The 22,896-nt window shown below is 39.7% G+C and overlaps 1 protein-coding gene across 1 annotated transcript; it reads left to right on the top strand.

Annotated features, from left to right (window-relative positions):
• The first annotated feature begins 744 nt into the window (after window positions 1–744).
• Window positions 745–22,650, top strand: LOC148368958 (rho-related GTP-binding protein RhoE). The gene is made up of 5 exons (XM_088330873.1): window positions 745–1,017; window positions 1,205–1,292; window positions 17,011–17,120; window positions 20,579–20,713; window positions 20,805–22,650. Exons 1-5 carry the CDS (start codon window positions 868–870, stop codon window positions 21,051–21,053), a joined length of 732 nt encoding a protein of 243 aa, XP_088186999.1. The 5' UTR covers window positions 745–867; the 3' UTR covers window positions 21,054–22,650.
• Window positions 22,651–22,896: the final 246 nt, after the last annotated feature.

Here is a 22,896-nt window from a genome sequence, read left to right as displayed (position 1 = left end):
TCCGGCAAAACTAACATTAAATGCGACAGAAACAAAATGGAAATAAATCCAAACAGCTTGCCAACATCATTTTTGCCGTTCCATGTATTCCGTTACTCGCCAAGCCTGCACAAAATTGAGTAATTTAATAAAATTACACAGTTGCCTGCGTAAAAATAGAAACTAAGAATCTATATACATGTATACATAAAATAATACTATGAATATTAAAATATGAAAATAAATTACTAAATTTTGTGCAGGCTTGGGGAGTAACAGAATACATGGAACGGCAAAGATGATGTTAGCATGCTGTTTGGATTTATTTTCATTTTGTTTCTGTGCATTTTATGTTAGTTTTGCTGGAATCAAAGAGATCAAAGCCAGGAGAGAAAGCTTACCACGTGTTGTGAGTCATAATTTTATTCATATTTAGTTTCTTTTGTCTTTTATTAACATATTTGGTATTGGAGTAATCCAAAAGTAGTTGAAAGTAATCCAGTTAAAGTAAGCCAACCCAACCCTGGATATTAACATTCAATGCTTTCATTGTACCGGTACTTGTTTTGTCTTCCTACGAATAAAAACGTGATTTCATTTTGACTCTTCCTACCGGTAGGGGGCGGCATAATCGCAGTTAGCACTTGACTGAGCCCGCAGCATTCTGCGTGCTGCTTGCGCTCACTTGGGGGGAAAGAGGATTCACGCGTGGGGGTGGGACGGCAAGCACCGCGATTGGTTTTCCCCTCGCCCTATAAGAGCAAGCGGGGGACGTTTCTCCGGCTTCGAGCAGTTGCAGGCAACACGGGGAGTCAGTCAGCAAGGCAGCGTTCAGCATCCACACCGTTTTTTGCTTTTAACATCGTCGTCACTCCCCGCCGAGAATCAATGAAGGACAGACGCCCATGTCAGAAACTCTCTGTAAAATCCGCCATGGATCCAAGTCCGAGCGTCAAGTGTAAAATTGTGGTGGTAGGAGACAGCCAATGTGGAAAGACTGCCCTGCTTCACGTGTTCGCCAAGGACTGTTTCCCTGAGGTGAGTGAGCTTAGAACCAAACATGTTGGTGGGGATGTTAGTTCTGAATCGATGACGACAGTCGAGGCCCTCAAAGCCAAAAAGTGTCCCTCTCCTGATGCATGCGTGGATGTTGAGTGAGTGGCGTGCAGTGATGATGCCATTTGTTAAATGTCCTAAGATTGCACTTGTGTTTTGGTCCTGTTAGAGTTATGTCCCCACTGTGTTTGAGAACTACACTGCCAGTTTTGAAATCGACACGCAGAGGATCGAGCTCAGCTTGTGGGATACCTCAGGTAAGACATTTTAATTCCTTGAATATTAGAATAAGAATTCCTTCTATTGTCATTGACATTAACATTGTCATGTTTATTTGGGACGCCCTTAATCACAAGGAGTCTCAAAGGGCTGCACAGATCACAGATTAATGCAAACTACAGACGATTATTACAACAGTTTCCAACAAGATTCGACATGACACTTCAGCATAAACACAATACAAAGACTTAAAAGAGAAAAATATGTTATAAAGAATGTTGGGATAAGTACGATTTTTTTTTCTACAAGGTAATGTTTGAAGAGTTGTAGTTTATCATAAAAATTGTGTAATTAAAAATAGTATATTGTAACAATAGTGAAATGAAAAGTAGTGCTATAACATTTGGAAGCTTTGTCATTCCCAAATGAACACATTGGAAATAAATAATCATTTTTCTACACAGCTGGCTTGATATACATTTATCAGTCTTTGCACTTGTTTAGGGTTGTGATGGCCCTGGGGATTTAACTGTCCCTGATCGGTTGGTCCATGTTTTAAGAAACCTATTGTACCAACAAGAAGGCAACAGGTCAAAGAGGTGGCCTTATAATGGTGCTGGCTCTGTTGCGGTATTGCGAGCGGCAATGTCCTCCAGACTGGACAGGGGGCAGCCAATGATTTTCTGGGTGGTGTTGATTACAGTCTGGTTTTCTGTTTGCTACTTTGCTCCCATCCAATATAACTGTAACCAAGCAGACGTCGCATCATTTTTGTTTTAGTTAAGTTGACAAACAACGATGCTCTCTTAGGGCCTTTGTTTGGAACTTGGGTGGCTATTGTTCCCAGATCATGTTTAACTTCCAATGCCCCTTGATTTAGAAAAATGAATAAAAAGCACATTATTTTTTTATGTTGGCCGACATATTTATTGTGAGGAATGCCTATTGATGTCATGCGCGTCTGCTGCTTTGTACATCTTTCCTGTATGGCTTTAGATTGTTGCACAATCTAGTTCCTGATCATTTGGATATGTACCAAGTGGCAAACAAAAGGCACAAAAAATGTTGCACATCTGGAGAACAGACTTTTGAAAATTTGCCTAGTTTTGAAAAAAACTCATGTTGAGCAACATGTGTACTGCTGTTCCTGGTTTTGTGTGTTTTTTTTGTACAATGATGAGGATCCAAATTGGCTACAGGAACCGGTAGTGTGTGTTTGCGTTCAGGGGGTGAAAACAAACCCTCACATCTATCAATGTCTGGGCAGTGAAAAGCTCAGCAGTCAGTCCATCAGGCGCAAGTTCAGCATATGTTGCATGCATGTTGGGGTGCGGGGACGAGCGCTGTGAACACGGGCCCGGGTGGAGCCGACAAGCAGGCGGCCAGCTGTTGTTCCTCTCAAGTTTGGAATTCCTCAGTGGCGTTTGTGTAACCTTTTTTCCTAAACCTTGAAAAAAATTCAACTGCTTTCAAAAGACGAAGCGCGGGCGTAGGTCGGAATTACTTTCTAGAGTGAAAAGGGAGAAGAAACATCTGTCAAATATTGCTCACATTTGAAATTCCTTCACACCCACTGTTTGTGTGACTTGTGAAAACGGGAGTGTTTTATAGGGGTCTATTGGACAGTCACCCAGAGACTCTTTTACCATTTGTCTTTCAATCATTATGTTTTCATGCAGGAAATAGCCGGTTTAAGATAAGAATACAGACACTGCCCTACTTACGAACAAGACGATCGTTCGTAAGTTGCTTCAGTGTTATATTTTGTATGTTTAAGGTTTGTATACGTAACCTGAATTTTTTTGTACTAAAAAATAAACCTTAATAAAATAATATCCTCTATAAAGTTGAGTTAAACTTACTTTCGGAAGATGCACTTAAAGAGGTCCTCCTCCGTGGTAAAAAGTGGCCGGAAAAAAAATGTTACGATCATTTTCTCAACCGCATCAGGCTTTCTTATTCCACTTATTTCCAATTATATTGTTATTAAACATACTGTTCAGTGTGTTTTTATAACATTTTTGGTTAGTGGTGTGGCGCAAAATTTTTCCAATGTAAAAAACATGCCCTGTCTCAAAAAAGGTTGAAAAAGACAACAGTACAGTATACGTAGTATGTTTACACATGAACTAGGAAGTAGAATCTGGATTTTTTTCTTCGGGGTGGATGCTGGGTGACTTCTCACAGCGCCACGTGGCCGAAAGAAGCACTACAGTACTGTCCTGCACACAGTAGTAAATCTAACTTACAGCAATGTTCGTATCTACCGTTTTACATTATTCGAATAGTGCTAAGTAGGGGAGTGTCTGTATTGCTTCTATTTTGTCTGTATTATTTCTATTCTAGTTTTGTGAGGCCATGTAGACTTGCACAATTATCAGGATCCGCTCCCATTTGGAATTATCGAAAGTTGGGTTAGTCTGATTATTGTCTTATTACCTGTCGATGTAAACTTATGTCTTTTATCGGATGTTTAATGCTCAATTTATCCTTTGTCTTTTTCCTGTTTTATCCTGTAAGGCCGCAAGAAACTTGGGTCTTGGACTGTAGAACCTATGCATCTTAACTACAGCCAACTTGGTAGACCAACTTCACGTGAATTGGTTGATTCTTTCGCGACATTTTCATTTTATTTTCTGCTACTATAGGGAAAATGTCAAATTTATCCGCCCATAGATTTTGGCAAGTATGGTACGAGCGCAACAAACAAAACACACCACCAATGCAATTTTTTGGAGCCAAAAAGCAACAACTAAGGTAGTTTATAGAGTGCGGTAACATAAAAAACATGCCAAACGATAAATGCGGAAACAATGGTTTGTGTTATTTCATTGTGACTTCCAATCGCTTTTTTCCCGAACGCCATTTATGATTATCACCACAATCCATATTAGAATTAGAATAGTCTTTATTATCAATAAGAGCTCAGTGAACATTGTTTACAACAATATTAGATGTAGCACATCAGTAAGAAACTGTCTCTGAGCATGTTTGTCCTTAGTTGAAAAACTAAAGCTCTGATCTCATTTCGGCTATTCCCCTCATGTAGACATACAGTATCCAATATTTTGGGGGGAGATCATTGCCCCACCTTTCTTGAGACCCCCAGCTATGCCTCAGTAGTCCTATCGATCCGCTGTGTTCTACATCCTAGTGTGCTCTCAAACAAAGACCAGCAGGCAATCGGATAAAGAACAGGACACAGAAACAAAGTCAAATACAATCTCTGGGCCTCAACCCCCTGCTAGGAAACGCCTACACACAAACACAGATGGCGGGGGGTCTTTGTTGTGCCATGACGGGCAACCTAATAAGAAGCATTTGTTTAATGATGAAGGATAATATAGAACTAATTCAGGTAATTAAGGCTGACAAATCCCTCAGTTTGCACTGCTGTTCATTTGTTAATCATTCAGTCGCCACAACGTTATTGATGTTAAACTGAGCACCTGCAATCTTGGCACAAGTCAAACATGGACTGTAATGAGCCTCCCACATAGCAACAAGTATTTCCGGGAATGTACCCTGTTGGCGGCCATTGTTGCAAGGGATCGTGTTTCGGGGTTTGAATTAGAGCTGCATGTCTGGAATTCCTCTGAATTGAAGGTTCAGCCATCCTCTGGACAAAGACGCCTTTTGTGTGCATAGTTCTGGATCCTTAGCAGGGTGAAATTGAAGTGGCGTGCTTTGCCAGTCCTTATGAAAATAAATCCGTCTGTGATGAGTTAGTCAGTAGGCAGGCAAAACCAAAGTACGCGGAATTAAAAGCAGTGCTTTCGACTTTGCAACATAACTATTGTAAAATTTTGTTTGGATAAAGGTTTGTCTAATGTGATTTTTTTTTTAAAGCCCAGTATTGAAACTACAAGAATACCGTGATAAAGATAAAGATAATCATGTTCAAATCCACCCCAGCTTACCCCCAAAAAACATTAAACTCATTTATATTTGCTGCCATTGTCGTACACAGAAGTCAAAAATCAATTTAACTGGGCTACGGTGAAAGAGATTACCATATTTTCCGGACTATAAGTCTTTCCTGAGCATAAGTCGCACCCGCCCAAAAATGTATAATTAAAAAGGAAAAGCTGTATATAAGTTTCTCTTGGTTGTACTTTAAATTTTTGGGGGAAATTAATTAGATACAATCCAACACCAAAGACATACAGTGCTGTTCAAAATAATAGCAGTGCAATATGACTAACTAGAATATCCCTGTTTTTTAGTATACTTTTTATTCTTACATGCCAGACAAGTTACAGGACCCAGCATTCATAATGGGTACGCTCCGAAGGGTGTCCAATTGGGGAAATAGTTCAAAGAGATGTGTTCAAAAAGATAGCAGATAGCATTCATAATAGGTACGCTCTGAAGGCTGTCCAATTGGGCAAATAGTTCAAAAGGGTGTGTTCAAAAAGATAGCAGTGTGGCAATCAATCTCTGAGTTAATCAATTTTGGGAAGAAAAAAAACAAAAACTGGTGTAAACCAGGTGGCACCTATTTAAGGATGATGAAGCCAGCACAGGTTGAACATGCATATGAGGAAAATGGGTCGTTGAAGACACTGCTCTAAAGAACTGCATTCTTTGATTAAAAAGTTGATTGGAGAGGGAAGAACCTATTAAGAGGTGCAAAAATTGTTGGCTGTTCAGCTAAAATGATCTCCAATTCCCTAAAATGGGTAAAAAAGAACTGAGTCACGTGGAAGAAAATGGAAGACAACCATTAAAATAGACCGGAAAATATCAAGAATGGCAAAGGCTCAGCCAATGATCAGCTCTAGGACGATCAAACTCAGTCTGCAGTTACCTGTACGATCTGTGACAGTTAGAGGACATCTGTGTGAAGCAAATTTACTTTCAAGGATCTCAAATAAATCCCTCTGTTTAAAAAAAAGGCATTACAATTTGTCAAAAAACACATAAACTGGCCTAAAGAAAAATGGACGAACATTTTCTGGACTGATGAAAGTAAAATTGTCCTTTTTGGGTCCAGGGGCCACAGACCATGTGTGAGACAACCTCCAAACTCTGAATTCAAACCTCAAGTATACATTGAAGCATGGTGGTGCATGTATCAGGGTCTGGGCAGGTTTCTCCTACTCTGGTGTTGGGCCCATTTATCGCATACCAGGGATCATGGATCAGTTTGTGTATGTCAAGATACTTAAAGAGGTTATGTTGTCTTATGCTGAAGAAGACATACCCTGGAAATGGGTGTTCCAACAAGACAATGACGCCAAACACACCAGTACACGACCAAAGTCTTTGTTCTAAAACAAACAAAAAAAATCATGTTGTGGAGTGGCCAGCCCAATCCCCATATCTCAATCCAATCAGGAACTTGTGAGGGGGGTTTGGGGTTTTTAAGGGTTATTGTTCTATCTTCGTTATTCATTATCCATTATCCGTCATCGGTCAGTTCATAATACGCTACAAAGCCTAGGAGCCGGGACTCTTACTCTCAGCCAAAAGGCCAAGCTAAGGTCCTAGCCCTAAAGCCTTGCTGCGATCATTGCGAATGCACCGTTCCCGCAGGTACTGCAATACCGGGACGATGCGTGGAGTGGACAGAGCAAGCTCTTATTCCATGAATTTCGCATTTGCGGTATAGCTTTCTGAGGTGATATAAAAAATGCTGTTTGTAAAGCTAAAGAGAAGAACACCCATGTGCGGATGCTGTTCCTGGACTTCAGTTCAGCATTCAACACCATCATCCCACAACATCTGGTAGACAAAATGAGAGTCCTGGGTTTCAACACCCCCCTGCGGAACTGGCTGCTGGACTTCCTCTGTGACAGACCCCAATCAGTGCGGATAGGTCAGAACAGTTCAGATGTCATCTACCTCAGCACGGGCTCCCCCCAAGGCTGCGTCCTAAGCCCCTTGCTGTTCACCTTGATGACACACGACTGCGTCCCTAGGTCCGCCACAAACCACATCGTGAAGTATGCTGACGACACAACAGTGGTGGGCCTCATCAGGGATGACAACGACCTAGCCTACAGAGAGGAGGTGGAGCAGTTGGTGGGCTGGTGCAGGGACAACAGCCTGGTCCTGAATGTTGACAAAACTAAAGAGATCATTGTCGACTTTAGGAAAAAACAGCCCAACCATGCCCCACTTTGCATCAACAACAAGGCTGTGGAAGTTGTCAGCAGTATCAAGTTCCTAGGGGTGCACATTACAAACAAACTCACCTGGTCCGTGAACACTGCATCACTGGTTAAGAGGGCACAGCAGCGCCTGTACTTCCTGCGGAGGATGAGGAGAGCCCACCTGCCCCCACCCTCCCTCATCACATTCTACAGGGGCACCATAGAGAGTATCCTGACCAGCTGTATCTCTGTGTGGTGTGGAGGCTGCAGCGCTACCGACTGGGGTAGTGTGAGGAGGGTAACGAGGACAGCAGAGAAAATAATCGGGACTACACTTCCCTCCATTCAGGACATTGGCCAGAAGCGCTGCCTATCCCATGCTAAGAACATTACCGGGGACCCCTCTCACCCCCATCATGGACTGTTCACTCTGCTAGCCTCTGGGAAGAGGTTCTGCAGTGTGCGGTGCAGGACCACCAGGCTCCGCAATAGTCTAGTCCCCCTGGCCATTAGACTGTTAAATGGTCAATCTAACATATAGTTAACTTAAATCTAAACGGCTGCTAATCTGACTTTTTGCACTACTGGCAGTTTTTTATAGCTTGCCACTCATTGCACATTGCTCTCTGCACTATGGTAAATTACAGCGTTATTGTTACAGTGTTAATGTTACAGTGTACCTGACTTGTTAACCTGACTGCCCATTTTGCACATCTGGTTAGCTACTCTTCTTGCACTATCGGCACTATGGTAAAATACTATACGTAGCCAAAATACAATACAACTTTATTTATTTCTGTACATTCAAGGAAACTGTGGGGGTCAGATGCATCGACATTTCGTTCTGTATACACGTGTACTAGAATGACAATAAAGTAGATCTGAATCTGAATCTGAATCTGAATCTAAAACAAGAAATGTAAATTGATTGTGGATTGTTGTTAAGCAATCATGGAGCAAAATAAACTGAAAGGTGCCACAAGTTGGTTGGCTTTGAGCCACACAATGAAACAGTTATAAAAAAACTGTGGTCATGCAACTAAATCTTGGGATTGCTAAATACTACCTTTTGGGGGAAATACAAAATACTTTTGAGGTTGTACATTCAACAGCAGACAGTGCTATTTTTTTAACACACGCCTTTGAACTATTTGCCCAAATGCACAGCCTTCAAAGCGTGCCTATTATGAAAGCTGGGTCTTCTGAGAATCTACTGCACCTACTGGTAACTTGTTTGGCATGTATTAATGAATAAATAAAAACCTCAGATATTCTGGTTAGTCACATTGCACTGCTATTATTTTGAACAGTACTGTACATTTCAAAATAAAATGCAGAACGGGCTGAGAAAGTTTACTCTGTATACGACATGCCTTTTAATTTCAGCAACGACATAACAGATTAAGTTATTAAGATAATGCTCAGTCATCCTGAAAGATGCAAACACATTTAAAAAAGAACAATGAGATGAGAGAAACTCTTTGGTGTATCAGATGATGAATCTGACTTTAAAGGACGTGAAATAAACACATTGGAAATTTTATTTTGTTATTTTGGTATTGTGTTCATAGTTGTCAATACATGATTTTTTTTTTATAATGGCCGCATGTACTTAACTACGTGTGTCACTTTCAATGCTTAGTTTGAGCTAAGAAAAAAGCAAACACAATTCTATACCGAATTTGTTATTTTAAAAAAAATATGTGTGGGTGTTGTACACAAATAAATAAGGCATTTCCTCCACACCCCTTCTCACCATTTATAACCCTGACCCATTTTCATACCTGAGTGGCGGGCTGTGCATTTCACACCCAGGCCTCCAGTAGTGCTACATCTGAATCAATCCAACGGCCAATAACTATTCAATGGGTTAGGATTAGCCTTTTTACTGCAGCTGCAAATGTGGCACATATAAAAAAATCCTCAATAATGACCTCATGAAATTGCAGTATTATTATAGAACATAGCCACATTTTACTTTCCAAAAATACGTTTTACTTGAACACAAATCCATCGTCCTTTCTTCACTTTTAGAGGACAAGTGGCAATGTAAATCAGTGTCTCTCTCAGCAATAAGGGGAAGGAGCTCCATATAGTTTCCCATGTTTTGGGATCAAGCGCTTTCATCATTTACCCAAAATGAAAGTTGCTGCTTTCCCCCAAAAAATGACACATTCTATAAGTCTTTTAAATTTCCCTATTTTACTCTGCTTTTCGTTATAGAGCTCTGTTTCCCTTGGCACCCGCTTATAGAGCTAATTGTCCATCTTGAAAATGGCTTTCACAGTAAATCTGCGACCAAAGCCATTTCCTCTCCCCTTAAGCCATTGTGGGTTGAAAAAAACACAAGTAAATCAACACAACAATATTCTTGGTTGGGCAAGTTAAACTGGGTTGAGCAAGTTTAATGTATTAAGCATTACTGCCCAGTAGCCAATCATAGTTTTGCTTGAATAGTTACATTTCCGTGTATCTGCAATTTGAAATCTGAATGGCCAAAGCAGAACTTTATCGACTCTTGTTTCATGCTACAGGGCCTGCAGAACTGATTTTGAAGGCCTTCGTGTAGATTTCTGACCCTAGCAACGAGTAATAGATGAAAGTTGAATGATTAAATGCTTACACATAGAAGCATTGTAACCAGGGGAAAGCAATAAAATTAAGCTGAAAATTTGAAATTCTCTAATGAACAAAATAAAATTAACATTGCATGATGCAGATATTTTTTAGGCCAGCAGCGAAAGCCTTCCTGGCCCTAATGGCCCAGCACTGGAAAATAGCTCACAAGTGCAGGGTCATTGTGATTTTCCAGTAAAATGATTGTTTTAGTGGTTGACTGAGTCTATTTAACCCCACTTCCAATAATTGACCTGTTTTTAACATAGTATCAACATAGGAATAACAAAAAAAGTTGTTATTTTAGAAATGCATATCAAATTGGGTGCCCTTTGTGCTGATTAGTAACATAAGACAGCTCTCAGCTTGAAAAAGGTCAGACTCATCGCCACCTTCGCTATTTGTCAGTCTTTTGGTTTCTTGTCAATGCCAAACTTCCTTTCTGCTACTTAATCACCTTCTTCAGCTACATAGTTCACAATTTGCAGCTTGTAATATGCATCGTACTTCTGTGCCATTTTGGTCTGGCTTTTCAGTTGTTTTTATACATTCTGGATTCATTATCAATCAACTGAAATATAAGTATTTTATTGTTTTTAATATTACTGATTAGTTGAATAGCCTACTAATAGACATTTTCATGATAGCCCTATACATTGATTATCTTATATATATATATATATATATTTTCTGGCCAAGCTCAACAACAATGGCTAGGGAGGTTTTTTTCATCCGTCTGCTGTGGTTTTGTGGTCGATAGCCGCAAAACTATTTGTCTCAGCATTTCAGTGTTGTCTTTGCAGTCAGGCGAAAAAGTATCATCTAGAACAGCCTTCCCAATTAACACCGACAGAGGTGGTTGGGATATGTGTGTGTGTCGCAGGTTTTGTGTTTTGGGAGATCACCCGATAAGTATGTCAAAGAGTAATTACATGGCAGTGATCTCTGTGCATTTGTTTCAGTGTTTCTGTAAGCTGATGTGAAAACTATTGTGGAAGGGTTTTTGGTGAAGATGAACCAGCTTCTTACTCCAACTTTGTAATGTCCTCAGACATTGAACAGTGTGTGTTCTTTTATGTCCAATGTCTTTGTTTCAGTCCGTTTCAGACACGTGGTGTTGTATTTCCACTGGTGGGGTCCAACAAGTGAAGGATGGCGAGAAAAGAAAAACATTCAAACAATGTGATACGTTTGTTTTTGAACTATACAGCCATTAAGGATGGGAAATGAATTCCTGGGGTCGATCTCCCCTTTTTGCTTTCCATAAAGGGGCAACGGTGCTTGTTGAGAATTAGAGCTTTTGCTTGAAGATGGAACCCCTAATGGATGTCTTCCTTGAAAGAACTGCATGGGGTCGGTCATTTTGATGGAAAACAGATCGCCATGAGAAGAATGCACTCTCTGTACTATAAAGAAAACCCAAAGAGCTCTAAATATGAGATACCTACCATTTTGGTCTTTTATTTACGGTTTGCATTTTCCTTTACTGGCACGTTAAACTAAATCCCACTGCGGTAGTGATTTCACTCTATTTACATAGCTGAAAGACTTCTCGCCATTCAGCCTCCACACCCAGTGGTGAAAATATCAACCAGATGACTTTAATGCCCTCCGCTTTATTGTGGCAACCTGAAGTGGAGCACATGGTAGTTGGTGGGAATGCTTTCATGGAATTGGAATTTGGAATCCGTACTGATGTGGAAGGCCTGCAAGCGCAGCACGGCAGGGTTGATTCACTCATACACAACACCCCACAGTCAACATAAACACACATTTAGCCACTACTTCAGCATGCTGCAACATTTGCCGCAAATACCACATAGACGTCCCTCACAAGAGTTTTTAACTGTGGTAAACAGAAAACATCTACCCGGTATGAGTTAAGAACAGCAATGAATTTGCTCCAAAAAGAAAACAATAACAGTTCTTTTTAGTCATGTTGTGTGATACACAATACTGAACTAGTTGTTTCTGGTGGTATTGGGCGCAAATAGTAATTAGTTACATTTACTAGTTACGTCATTTAAAAAGTAACACAGTTATTTCCCAGATTACTGATACCGAAATGTAGCTTGTTTCTTGAAAAGTAACTCTGCTTACAAATTACCGTATACAGTATACTCACACAGGAACAGACCTTCTAAAACTGCTTTCAAATAGCCACATGATAAAATAAATAAAAGAAAATGCGTACACCAACCAATGAAAGCAGTGAACCCTTCGTATTTTTTGGCCTTGGCATTCTTAAAAGATTGCAAACAAACACTTTATAGACACTCCATTTAATTTTGTCTATGGACTTCAAACCACTCAAATATCTCCTCCATTCCTTGGTACTGTCCAAGATATTTTTTTATTCAGGCATCGTGTATTGCAAAAATAATAGTACATATAGAAAAACATAATTCAGCACACTTTTACCTCAAATACTCTGCTCACGGTTGAAAAATCACCTTAGTTGCGGGTATACATGCAGAATTTCAGTCTCCTTGTACAGACGCTGCCCTACTTACGAACCAGACGAGTTCTGGACGTTAGTTCGTAAGTTAAATTTGTTCGTAAGTTGCTTCAGTGCTATATTTTGTATGTTTAAAGTTTATACAAGTATTTTTAAGGCTTGTGTAAGTAACATGTATTTTGTTATAAAAAATAAACTTTTCATAAAATAATATGCTCTAAAAGGATAAATGAGGTTAAACTTTACTTGCTTTTAGAAGATGAGCTTCAACAGTCCTCCTTCCTCCTTCGTGGTAAAAAGTGGCCGAAAAAAAGCAATCTAACCATTTTCTCAACAGCATCAAGCCTCCATATTCCACTTTCATTTAAAATGAAACGGCTCTCCTCTTCTTTACACTTAACACCAACCATATTGAATGGATGCACAAGATATTAAACAATACAAATGACAAAGTTCTTAGCGCGCTGGAGATACAGTATCGAATGTTTACACACGAACTAGGAAGAGGAAGTGGATTTTTTCTTCGGGGTGGATGCTGGGTGACCTCTCACAGCGCCACATGCCGGTAGCGGTGGAAAGAAGCACTACAGTAATGTCCTGTACTCGGAAAAAGGTGCATACAATACAAAATCTAACTTACAGCAATGTCCGGATATTTTTTGACATCCCCAAAAAAATGTTCTGTGCCTACCGTTTTTCGTAAGTCGAATGGTCGTAAGTAGGGCTGCGTCTGTACTAAAGAAGGCACTGCCATAATCACTTGTACTCTGTACGTAAAAATACCTAAACTTCAAAGAATGTTGCTGGCGGATCAAGGGTTGTATCTGATAACATAAGTGAGGCAGGAGTATCCAGCAATCAGAGAACACTTTAATTCAAGATTTGCATTTAATAAATGGAAGAATGACGCAGTAATGCACCAAATAGTAATGTCAGTTACATTTTTTTTTACTAACTTGTTAGAGTACTCGTTCGAGAAAAGTAATGGTCTTCCATGGACGTGTTTCTTTGCTACAGGTTAGTCCTGGCACTGATTGTACACTCTCAAGTCAAAAGAGAATGATTATTTGCGCCTGAAGACGATAGCTGACAGGCCCAAATCACAGCTCAATGGGTAACTGGGTTCATGGTTCCTTTTGCCGGTTTGGCTGTTTCATTTCACCTCAAAGGATATGTATTGACTCGTTTTGAATGCTGCCTCCACCCTTCCAATAGTGTTTGAATAAAGAAAAAAGTGTGTGCTTTTGTGCATGTGTGTGTGTGCATTCCTGGCTATTCATTGTTTGGAAACGGACCTCCCAAGGGAGACTTATATTCCACATAACAAAATTCCCCAGATTTTTGGCAGCCATTTGTGTGTGGTAGGCCATAACTCGTCATGTGATCTTGACTCACCTTGACATTAAACAACCCCCCCCCTGCACTTCCTGACCATGATGTCTGACGAGCAGAAAGGGCGTCTCCATCGCATATGGCTTCAATTTAAGGAGGGAGTTGTTCCTTCACTCTGAGGTTCTGTTTCGCCACAGTTTTTTATGCCCTAGTAGGATCCTGTCATAGTCAGCACATTTTTGTGCCTGATTGTTTTGCTTTCTTAGTTGCTATGGATTATGTCATGTATCCAAGTGCATTCCTTTGTAGATTTATTGTTGATTTTGGAGATCAGGAATGGGTGCCTCCCTTGAAATGTAGGCCTTATTCTGATGCATTGAGTAAAGGGTGTCTGACACAGTCTGATGTTTCTTTTTATTTCGACACCATGATCCATATTTGTCAGGTCCTAAAATATCTTTATTGTACTTGATAACAACATAGTCAACATTGTTTGCAACAAGATAAGATATAGGACTCGCATCGGCCCGGTATTGCAGTACCTCCGGGAACGGTGCATTCGCAATGATTGCAGCAAGGCTTTAGGGCTAGGACCTTAGCTTGGCCTTTTGGCTGTGAGTAAGAGTCCCGGCTCCTAGGCTTTGTAGCGTATTATGAACTGACCGATAACGGATAATGGATAATGAATAACGAAGATAGAACAATAACCCTTAACCCCCCCCTCCAGGATTCCAACTGCTTCGGCATGTGTTGGTTCGGTCAGGACCTTGACTGTGGTCCTGAAATTGTGTACTATCTATGAAGTGGCTCGGACCTTGACTCAGCCTCTTGGCTGAGAGCAAGTGTCTCGGCCCTTTGGTTATGTTGTGTATTATGATTTGACTGATAACGGATAATAGATAAATGATAAAGAATATAGAACAATAAACCTTACAAAATCCCCCCCCCCCAGGATAAACAAGTAATAAAGACTTCAAAAAGAATAATAAGATTAAATAAATGTCAGGATAAATTGGCAAACATATTTACCGGGTAGTGCTTGGAAGCTGGCCTAAGTTGTAATAATAGTGCATTGTAATAGTAGTGCAAACAAAAGTAGCGCAAAAACATTTAGTGGCACCAAAACATTCCCAAATAAGTCGATAAATAAGATACGAGTACCCATTTTTCAATACAACTGGCAAGATATGTTCAGTTTTGCTTGCTTGTTTAGGATGGTGACGGCCCTTGGGAAGAAACTGTCTCTGAGCCTGTTAGTCTTCAATATTTTAATAATAATAAATAATAATAATAATAATAATTTCCTTTGTATTGTCATTCTTTGTAACAATGTACACAGAACGAAATGTCGATACACCTGACCCGTTGTAAGATAGTTATCCTAAATGATGTGTGTCAGAAGTTGAGTTTTAAGCATTTGATCTATATTAACCTCCTATTTACCAGCTCACTAACCATATTCAAGCAATGTTAAATTACTATTCTAATAATTACACATTAGATGTGTTTCCATTTTTTGACCATGCCTTTTGCAGTCGCCATATTGCTAGGCACAAAACACCACAATCTATGTAAAGTGTTGTTTTTTTCATCACACACAATATGACTGAAAATGTTGCAGTGCGCGTCAGTTCTTAGCTTGTAAACAGAAACGATGTCCAGCTAGTGGCAACAAAAAGCATGGGATGATGGAGCCCAAACAATGGTTATAACTAAGCTCACAAAATTCGCAATTTAAATAATGTAACCTTTGACAAATTGAGGTTGGGAACCACAGTGCTAAAGGACATTGGAACAAGCCACTTTAATTTTGAAATAAGCTGCTGTGGAGTGATGAAACTAAAATGAAAATTTTTAGACATAACAGATGATTAACATCTAGAAGCATTTTATGCTTTGGTTTCGTTCTATTAGCACCAGTTAGCGTAATGAGACGGGATGTATTATTTTGCACCATCTAGTGGTGAACAAATCCATAATTTATTTTAGAAATGCTAAAACAATTTCAATTAGTGATGATGAAAATGGTTTGTCATACTGATGGATTACTACTGAATTCCTTACAATCTAACAAAGGCCATACGCGTCATTCTCAGCCAATTGCTCCCCTTAATAATTGCAGTTGCAATTAGGTTTTTTAGTGTTCCTGTAGTGTTTTTGTATATTTCTGTACTTTTATTTTGTAGTATTTTGACTTATTTCTGCAGTTGTGATTTTGTTATATCATAGTATAATTTTTGTAGTATTTTGATAGTATAAGTTTTGTAGTATATGCTGACGCCGCTATTGGTGTGTGAGTGTGTGTGTGAATGAATAAGTGTGAAGCACATTGTAAAGCGCTTTGGGAGGTCTTCAGTGACTTAAAGTGCTATATAACTGCAAACCATCATCATCATCATAATCACTGGATTCCTAGACAAACATTTGGTACCCACAGTTAAATTTGGTGGTGCAAACAATGTTCAATAATCACAAAGTTGAAGTTGCGCTGGAACTGAATACTTTAACGAGACAACCACCTTAAACACTGCTCAAATTCTACCGAGGCATTCATTCAGAGGAACAAGCACGACTGTCTGGAATAGGCATTTCAGTGCCCAGACTTGCATGTTATTGAAAATCTGTGGTATGATGTAAACTGGGAAATCTCTTTCCAAACCCTCAAACTTGACTGAACTGGGGATGTTTTGTAAAGAAGAATGGTCAAAAATACCTTCAATGGGAGTTATAGGGTGTGTGCAGGAGCTATTATTTCTTCAAAAGGAGCATCTATTAAATATTGATGTATTTTTTTTCACGGTGTGCCCAAATGTATGCACCTGCCTGTGTTTTAGGAATTAATAAATTAATTTTACATCTCAAATGTTGGTGATTGTCTGCTATATGATATATTTGACTGCAATGGCCAATCCAAACAACCAATAATTTATAGAGGAAAACCTGGAAAAAGATCAGGGTTGACCAAACTTTTTCATACAACTGTAGCTAACAAGGGAATCCAAGTGCTGTGGTGATGCCGAAGTGTCCTTGGGTAAGACACTAAACCCCCAATAAGCAGGTTAGCGCCTTACATGGCTGCACAGATCATGGCCGCTATTGGGAAATGTGAAGCACAATGTAAAGTGCTTTGGGAAGTCATTGACTTGAAAAGCGCTATATAAGTGCAGATCATTTCATGCCATTGGATACCAGCTTCTTCCATCACTGCTTGATTCTTGTTCTTCATCCATTTCCTCATTTTGTTTCTTTCAGGTTCTCCATACTATGACAACGTGAGGCCCCTTTCATATCCTGACTCGGATGCCGTGCTCATCTGCTTTGACATCAGTCGCCCAGAAACGCTTGACAGCGTCCTGAAGAAGGTCAGTTGACTTTGATTCTTTTCATAATGTCTGTCCGCCTGTGTGCACAATAAAGACTGCCAGTGTTTGATCTGCTGGCTTGTTTGGATCAAAAGTCTGAAGTCCGTCAAATCATCACATGGTTACGAGTCGCATGGTCAAAGATGGGAAGTGACACGACCGTGAAGCTGCTTTGTTTTTCCCTCAGCTGATTACCAATGACCATGTTGCTGCGTGGATTTGATGGCTTGTCGAAATGATGCAATGCAGTGATGTGCACAAATAACCACTAGCTGGTGCTTGAGCGTGTGTCCCTGCACCTAAGTTCACCTAAGTCAATTACCAAAGAGTCTTTTGGAAAAGTTGCACCATTAAACCTTGGTCAAAATGGCAACAGGCTGCTTTTTCTAAACACCTGCAGAGACCTGTGAGTTTGTTACATTCACAAAGTGGGAAACGTGAAAGTGTTTTGGCTTACAATCATCCATTTTGACCCCTTGTTAACCTATTGATAACATGTTGTAAAACTCGTTAGATTATTTGTTCTTAATATGTCAGTTTGTGTGTGTACCTAAACGATTAAGCCCATAAAATTATGTCACAACTTACAAAACGCCCGGGTGGCCGACAACTTTTTCAATAAAAAAAAAAGAAAAGAAAAGATTTCGGTTCGTTTGTCAATTTGCATACTTGGCATACAATCAGAATATCGAATAACTTCCTGCTTCCGGACTTTCCCGAGCGTTATAAGGTCGTGGATTTGCATATCATTTTGCAAAGTAGACGCACAGGGAAGACAAGAAAAATTGATAAGTGGTTAGGAATCAAGCCAAGACCTCAGCCCCAGAAGAAATATTTAAAAGAAGCTAACAAAATCTATGACGCTACAAAACGTAAACGTACATTAAAAGAATCGTGTAAAGAGGATTTCACGTGGCTTGTAGCAGACGCAAACATTGCATGAATGAAGATGAGTAAATACAGGTGCATACTGATGGCAGATGGAAAACGGCAATGTTTCAGACACTGGTTACCCCAAAAAATACAAAATATATCATGGTGGTAAGGATGCTTTGCCCGATTCGCCTTCCCTTGATACAGTTCGTTAGAGTTAAATATTTTTTCTGGCACAGATCACTTATCAATGTACTTGAACATTATTGTATTTGGTTATTTGGTAGAGTCTTACAAAAAAAGAGGGGTGGTGGAGTTGTTTATTGCAAACTATTCCAAAGGTATTATCTCAAAATGTATCACTTTTTATCACCTCTACAAATAAACGGGATAATTTTGTTCAATGTGAACATTGTTTCCACCACGGTAGTAGCCAATTTGGCAAGGTCATTTTGAAATACGAGGACCGTCGTGTAGATATGCCGCAGTCGTGTCCAGAAGTGGGTAGAGTAGCCAAAACATTTACTCAAGTAAAGTACTGTTACTTCAGAATGATATTACTCAAGTAAAGGTAATAATAGTCATCCAAATACTTGCGTAAATGTAAAAAAAAGTACTTGTTGAAAAAAATTACTCAAGTACTGAGTAACTGTAGCAACGACGTATTTATTGATTTTTATTTTATTTTAAACGACATCGGATCATCAAATTATCAAAGTCCATTTGATAAACAAAAAAATACATTTATTTTAAAAGTAGATTAAGATAATAAGCGTAAATTTGGGGGGAACATGCTTTTGATGTGAGGTCAGGGGTGCGCCTCCTCTTCTGTGTTTTCATAGTCTGTATTTCTAAGCGTCATTTTCGATCTGTTTCATCCGCTGAAGTCGAATATGGTCACGTGACGAGGCTACAATGTTTGATTGGTTAAACATGGTAGAGCCTGGCAGAGTTTTGCGTCAAAATAAATGCTCCATAGCGGAGGCAGACGCGTACCTACATGAAGGGGATCTATTAGGTAACGAAGTAACTACTTGTGTAATGTAGCGGAGTAAATGTACTGTTTTTTTTTTCCACAAATTTACTCAAGTAAAAGTCTAGGGATTTAAAATACTTCTAGAAGTACAATATATCCCAAAACGTACTCAAGTAAATGTAACGGAATAAATGTACGCCGTTACTACCTACCTCTGGTCATGTCCTTGGCTGAGTTGCTCAGGTCACAGTGGTTTTACCTCAGAAAAAAAGCCCAAAGAGATTGTACATTCATCACTGAGTATCTATTGTTGTCAGAAGGGAAACATGCTGCTTATTCCACCTCTGGGTTCAATGCCTATTAAGTTACAGGAAGTTGCGCTCTTGACTTTTGATCAATGTTCCCTGTAATTTTCCACGGGTCTGAGCGTTCACACAAAGTCGGTGAGCAGCGCTTGAAGCAACAGTGAGCAACCATAATCCCAAGTGTGGCAAGATAATTAATTATCAAACATGTCCAAAACTTGACATCAAGTTACATTTTGCTGAGTTTCCAGCAATGCAAAATTATTTTTCACTTTTGAATGAATTGACTAATGTATTATTGCAAAGGTTGTAAGGCCTACAAATGTCGTTTGTTCTTACAATTCTTTCACAAGATATCCATTTCTTTTTATTTCCTGATATATTTTGTCGCATAACATAAACATTTTTGGGGGCTTATTTAGTCGGTTGTAAGATACAGAACTGTACTTAATCACATTTTTTAGTGGAAGTACAATGTTGGCAACAAGATCCACCTGATATAATTGGAAATTATTTGAATGCAACACAAACTTTTTCTACTTTTTCCGCGTTTTTTTTTCTACTTTTTTTTTAATTCCTTAAAAAAAAATCTCATTGTGTTTATTTTTTCCGAGCTGTTACTTTTTTCTTTTTGTTCTCTATTTACTTTTTTTCCTAAATTTCTTTCTTTTCTTTTTTTTCTGGCTTTTTTCTAAATTTTTCCTTCTTCTTTCTCTTCCTTTTGTTTCTTTTTATCTCAGCTTTTCACTACTTTTTCATTTTGGTATTTTTTTTCTTTTTTTTTTCTATTCCCCCTTCCTTTAAGTCATTTTGTACATACTTTTACATAATATTTGGTCATGTTGGGATTAAAGAAGCAAAAACAACCCGAAGAGCCGTTTAGGACCCGAAAGAGCCGGTTCCTTTTAGTGAGCCGAGCCGAAGAAGCCGGTTCTCGACAAACTCTACTAACTTTACTCAACTTCGTTCTCCTTTGACTCGACTTCAAAATACCGCATTTAGGACACAACGTCAGGGGAACGCGTGTATTTTTACCTTCATGCACTGTAACTTTGACATGAGTCGCTTCTTAATTAGTAATTTTGAGCCCTCATTTTTGTGCGCTGGCTAGATTTTCTTGTGCGCTGAGAATGTGCGAGCAGTGCGCAATTGCGCACGCGCGCAGCTTAAAGGGAACACTGCGTTTGATACCTTCATATTAATTTAGAATTCTACCTTGCCACCCCCCCACCCCACCCAAAATATTCTTTAATGCATTACCTGTTTGTGTAAGATACATTTGAATAAAGTTATTTTCTTTGCAGTGGAAGGGGGAGATCCTGGAGTTTTGTCCAAACACAAAGATGCTGTTGGTGGGTTGCAAATCCGATCTACGCACTGACCTTAACACGTTAGTCGAGCTCTCCAATCACAGGCAGGCCCCCGTATCATATGACCAGGTAGAATACAGTTTACAAATCAAGGTTTTTGTTACCTCACTTTAACAACCCTACACAGATCACATCATTGACAATACTCCTTACTCCGCAGGGCTCCAACATGGCTAAGCAGATCTCTGCGCCGTACATCGAGTGCTCTTCCCAACAATCTGAAAACAGCGTTCGAGACATTTTCCACGTGGCCACGTTAGCCTGTATCAACAAAAATGGCAAGAATGTCAAGCGCAGCAAGACTGCCCGGGCCAGCAAGAGGATTTCGCACATGCCAGGGAGGCCGGACCTTGCCACTGTAGCCTCGGACCTTCGCAAGGACAAGGCCAGAAGCTGCTCAGTCATGTGACCGAGCGAGATGACCGGATTGGTGACTGAGCATAAAGCAAGTCGGAAGTTACAGTGAACCCCTCTTTCCAACGTGAAAAAGACCTATTTTGTACCTGGAACGGGGCATTGTTGGATTACATTTGTTTATAAGTTCCTGGAATATGCTAAACCAATGAGAACGCCAAGTTGCATCCTGCGCCGCACATCCCGCTCGCAGGCTGTCCGGGAAGCAATCAGTCACTCTGCTACCTGCCCAGGAAGCAGTTGACTTCCTGCTTCCTGCAAGCAAGCTACACCCACCGGAACCAAGTGAACTCAAATAAGAAATGCGACATTACAACGAGGCCACGGTTGGGTTGATAGGACTGCGCCGAAAAGGGGCAAAGATGTGCCTAAGTGGTTGGCGCTGGGCTTCCACCATGTCGTAACAGCCTTGCACAATGAAGATGCTGTTTGTTCCGTCTGTGATATGTTGTATAATGTGAAGTCATTAATGTGTGACGGCCATCTTTTCCCATAAATGTTTACCCGGAATTTGCATGTCTCCACTGGGGTTGGTTGTATGAATAATTATTTAGCAAAATGAAGATGCAATTTGTCAACCATTTAGATAGATTTAACTAATGATTGTTTGAGGTGTTTAAAAATGCTAAATTGGGATTTATATTCCTACAATCTTCTCAAATATTCGTGACATTTTTCATTGTTGAATAATATGTAGTAAGTCAATACATGATCGCAACTCGGTGGAATCGTCCAGGGTACCAAAGATGAGCAACGCTGCAGCCCATATTGTTTTGTGCATTATTCCATCCCAGTTGGTTGTCTGCAGATTTTTGGTACTTTTTTCATCCCGCACCAAACCGCTTTCCGTCGCTCTTTACTTCTTTAACTTGTCTGCAAGCCTGCCCACTTAGGAATCCGAAAACTCTCCATTATCTCGATGTCGAGGCTGCTAATTGTAGAAGTGCTTTGTAATATGCACTGTGCTTATGAAAACAGGTGATGGCACATGGAGCAAAAATGAAACTGACTGTAACTAATACTTCATATTGGAAGGATTTTTTTAAATGCAGTTGTCAGAAGTCAAACAAAAGTGGCTTTTTTTCTTTTACAGCAAGATATGTGTTTTCTATAAGCCACAATTTCATCTTGCTTGTTGACATGCCCTTTCACATTTAGAACCGACTGTATGGTTAAGATATTGTATACCTGCTGTAAGGGCCAACCTCCATAGGGAAGAAGAAGCAGCTAGTGCTAATGTTGCCTTAATGTACAGTACTGTTAACATAGTTTGATCACAGTGACAAAACTATGATTAGATGTGTATATTTAGCTCAACACTTCAATCTCCATCAGCAGGGTCTTGATTAAAGCAAACGCAGTGTAATGGTTAGAACACAAGGACACACAGGTATTGCCGCAGTTGTACTGTCGGTCTAAAAATATCCCAATTGGTTAGCGCCGGTGTTTTGACCCAAATCTTCAGTTTTATGTTGTCCTGTCTGTGTGTATTTTAATGTTTTTTCACATACTCTTGTCACCTTACCGATCTATTGCCACAATATTTATTGAATTGTATATTTTCCTTTTGAAAAATAAATGGGTGAATTAAAGTTGAAAATGTTGTCTATTCACTCAACCTTCCCGGGAGTCAAAGGCATTGTTTGATTTTACTTTCATTTCAAGCAAACGGGATCAACTAACAGAGAAAACCTGCTTGCATGCACATAGGAATATAGCTGCTTTGTGAATATTTAGGACATTAAATCTATTTTTCCATTGCTAATATGAACTTTTGATGCTCCAGTTACCTTTCTGAAGCAACTTTTCATTATATGACCACGTCTTTTCTCTTGAAC

This window comes from Urocampus carinirostris, chromosome 3, assembly GCF_059441175.1.
Source record: "Urocampus carinirostris isolate Australia breed hairy pipefish chromosome 3, RoL_Ucar_1.0, whole genome shotgun sequence".
In the NCBI taxonomy this organism is placed as follows: domain Eukaryota; kingdom Metazoa; phylum Chordata; class Actinopteri; order Syngnathiformes; family Syngnathidae; genus Urocampus; species Urocampus carinirostris.
This window is presented reverse-complemented; position numbering and strand designations above follow the sequence as displayed.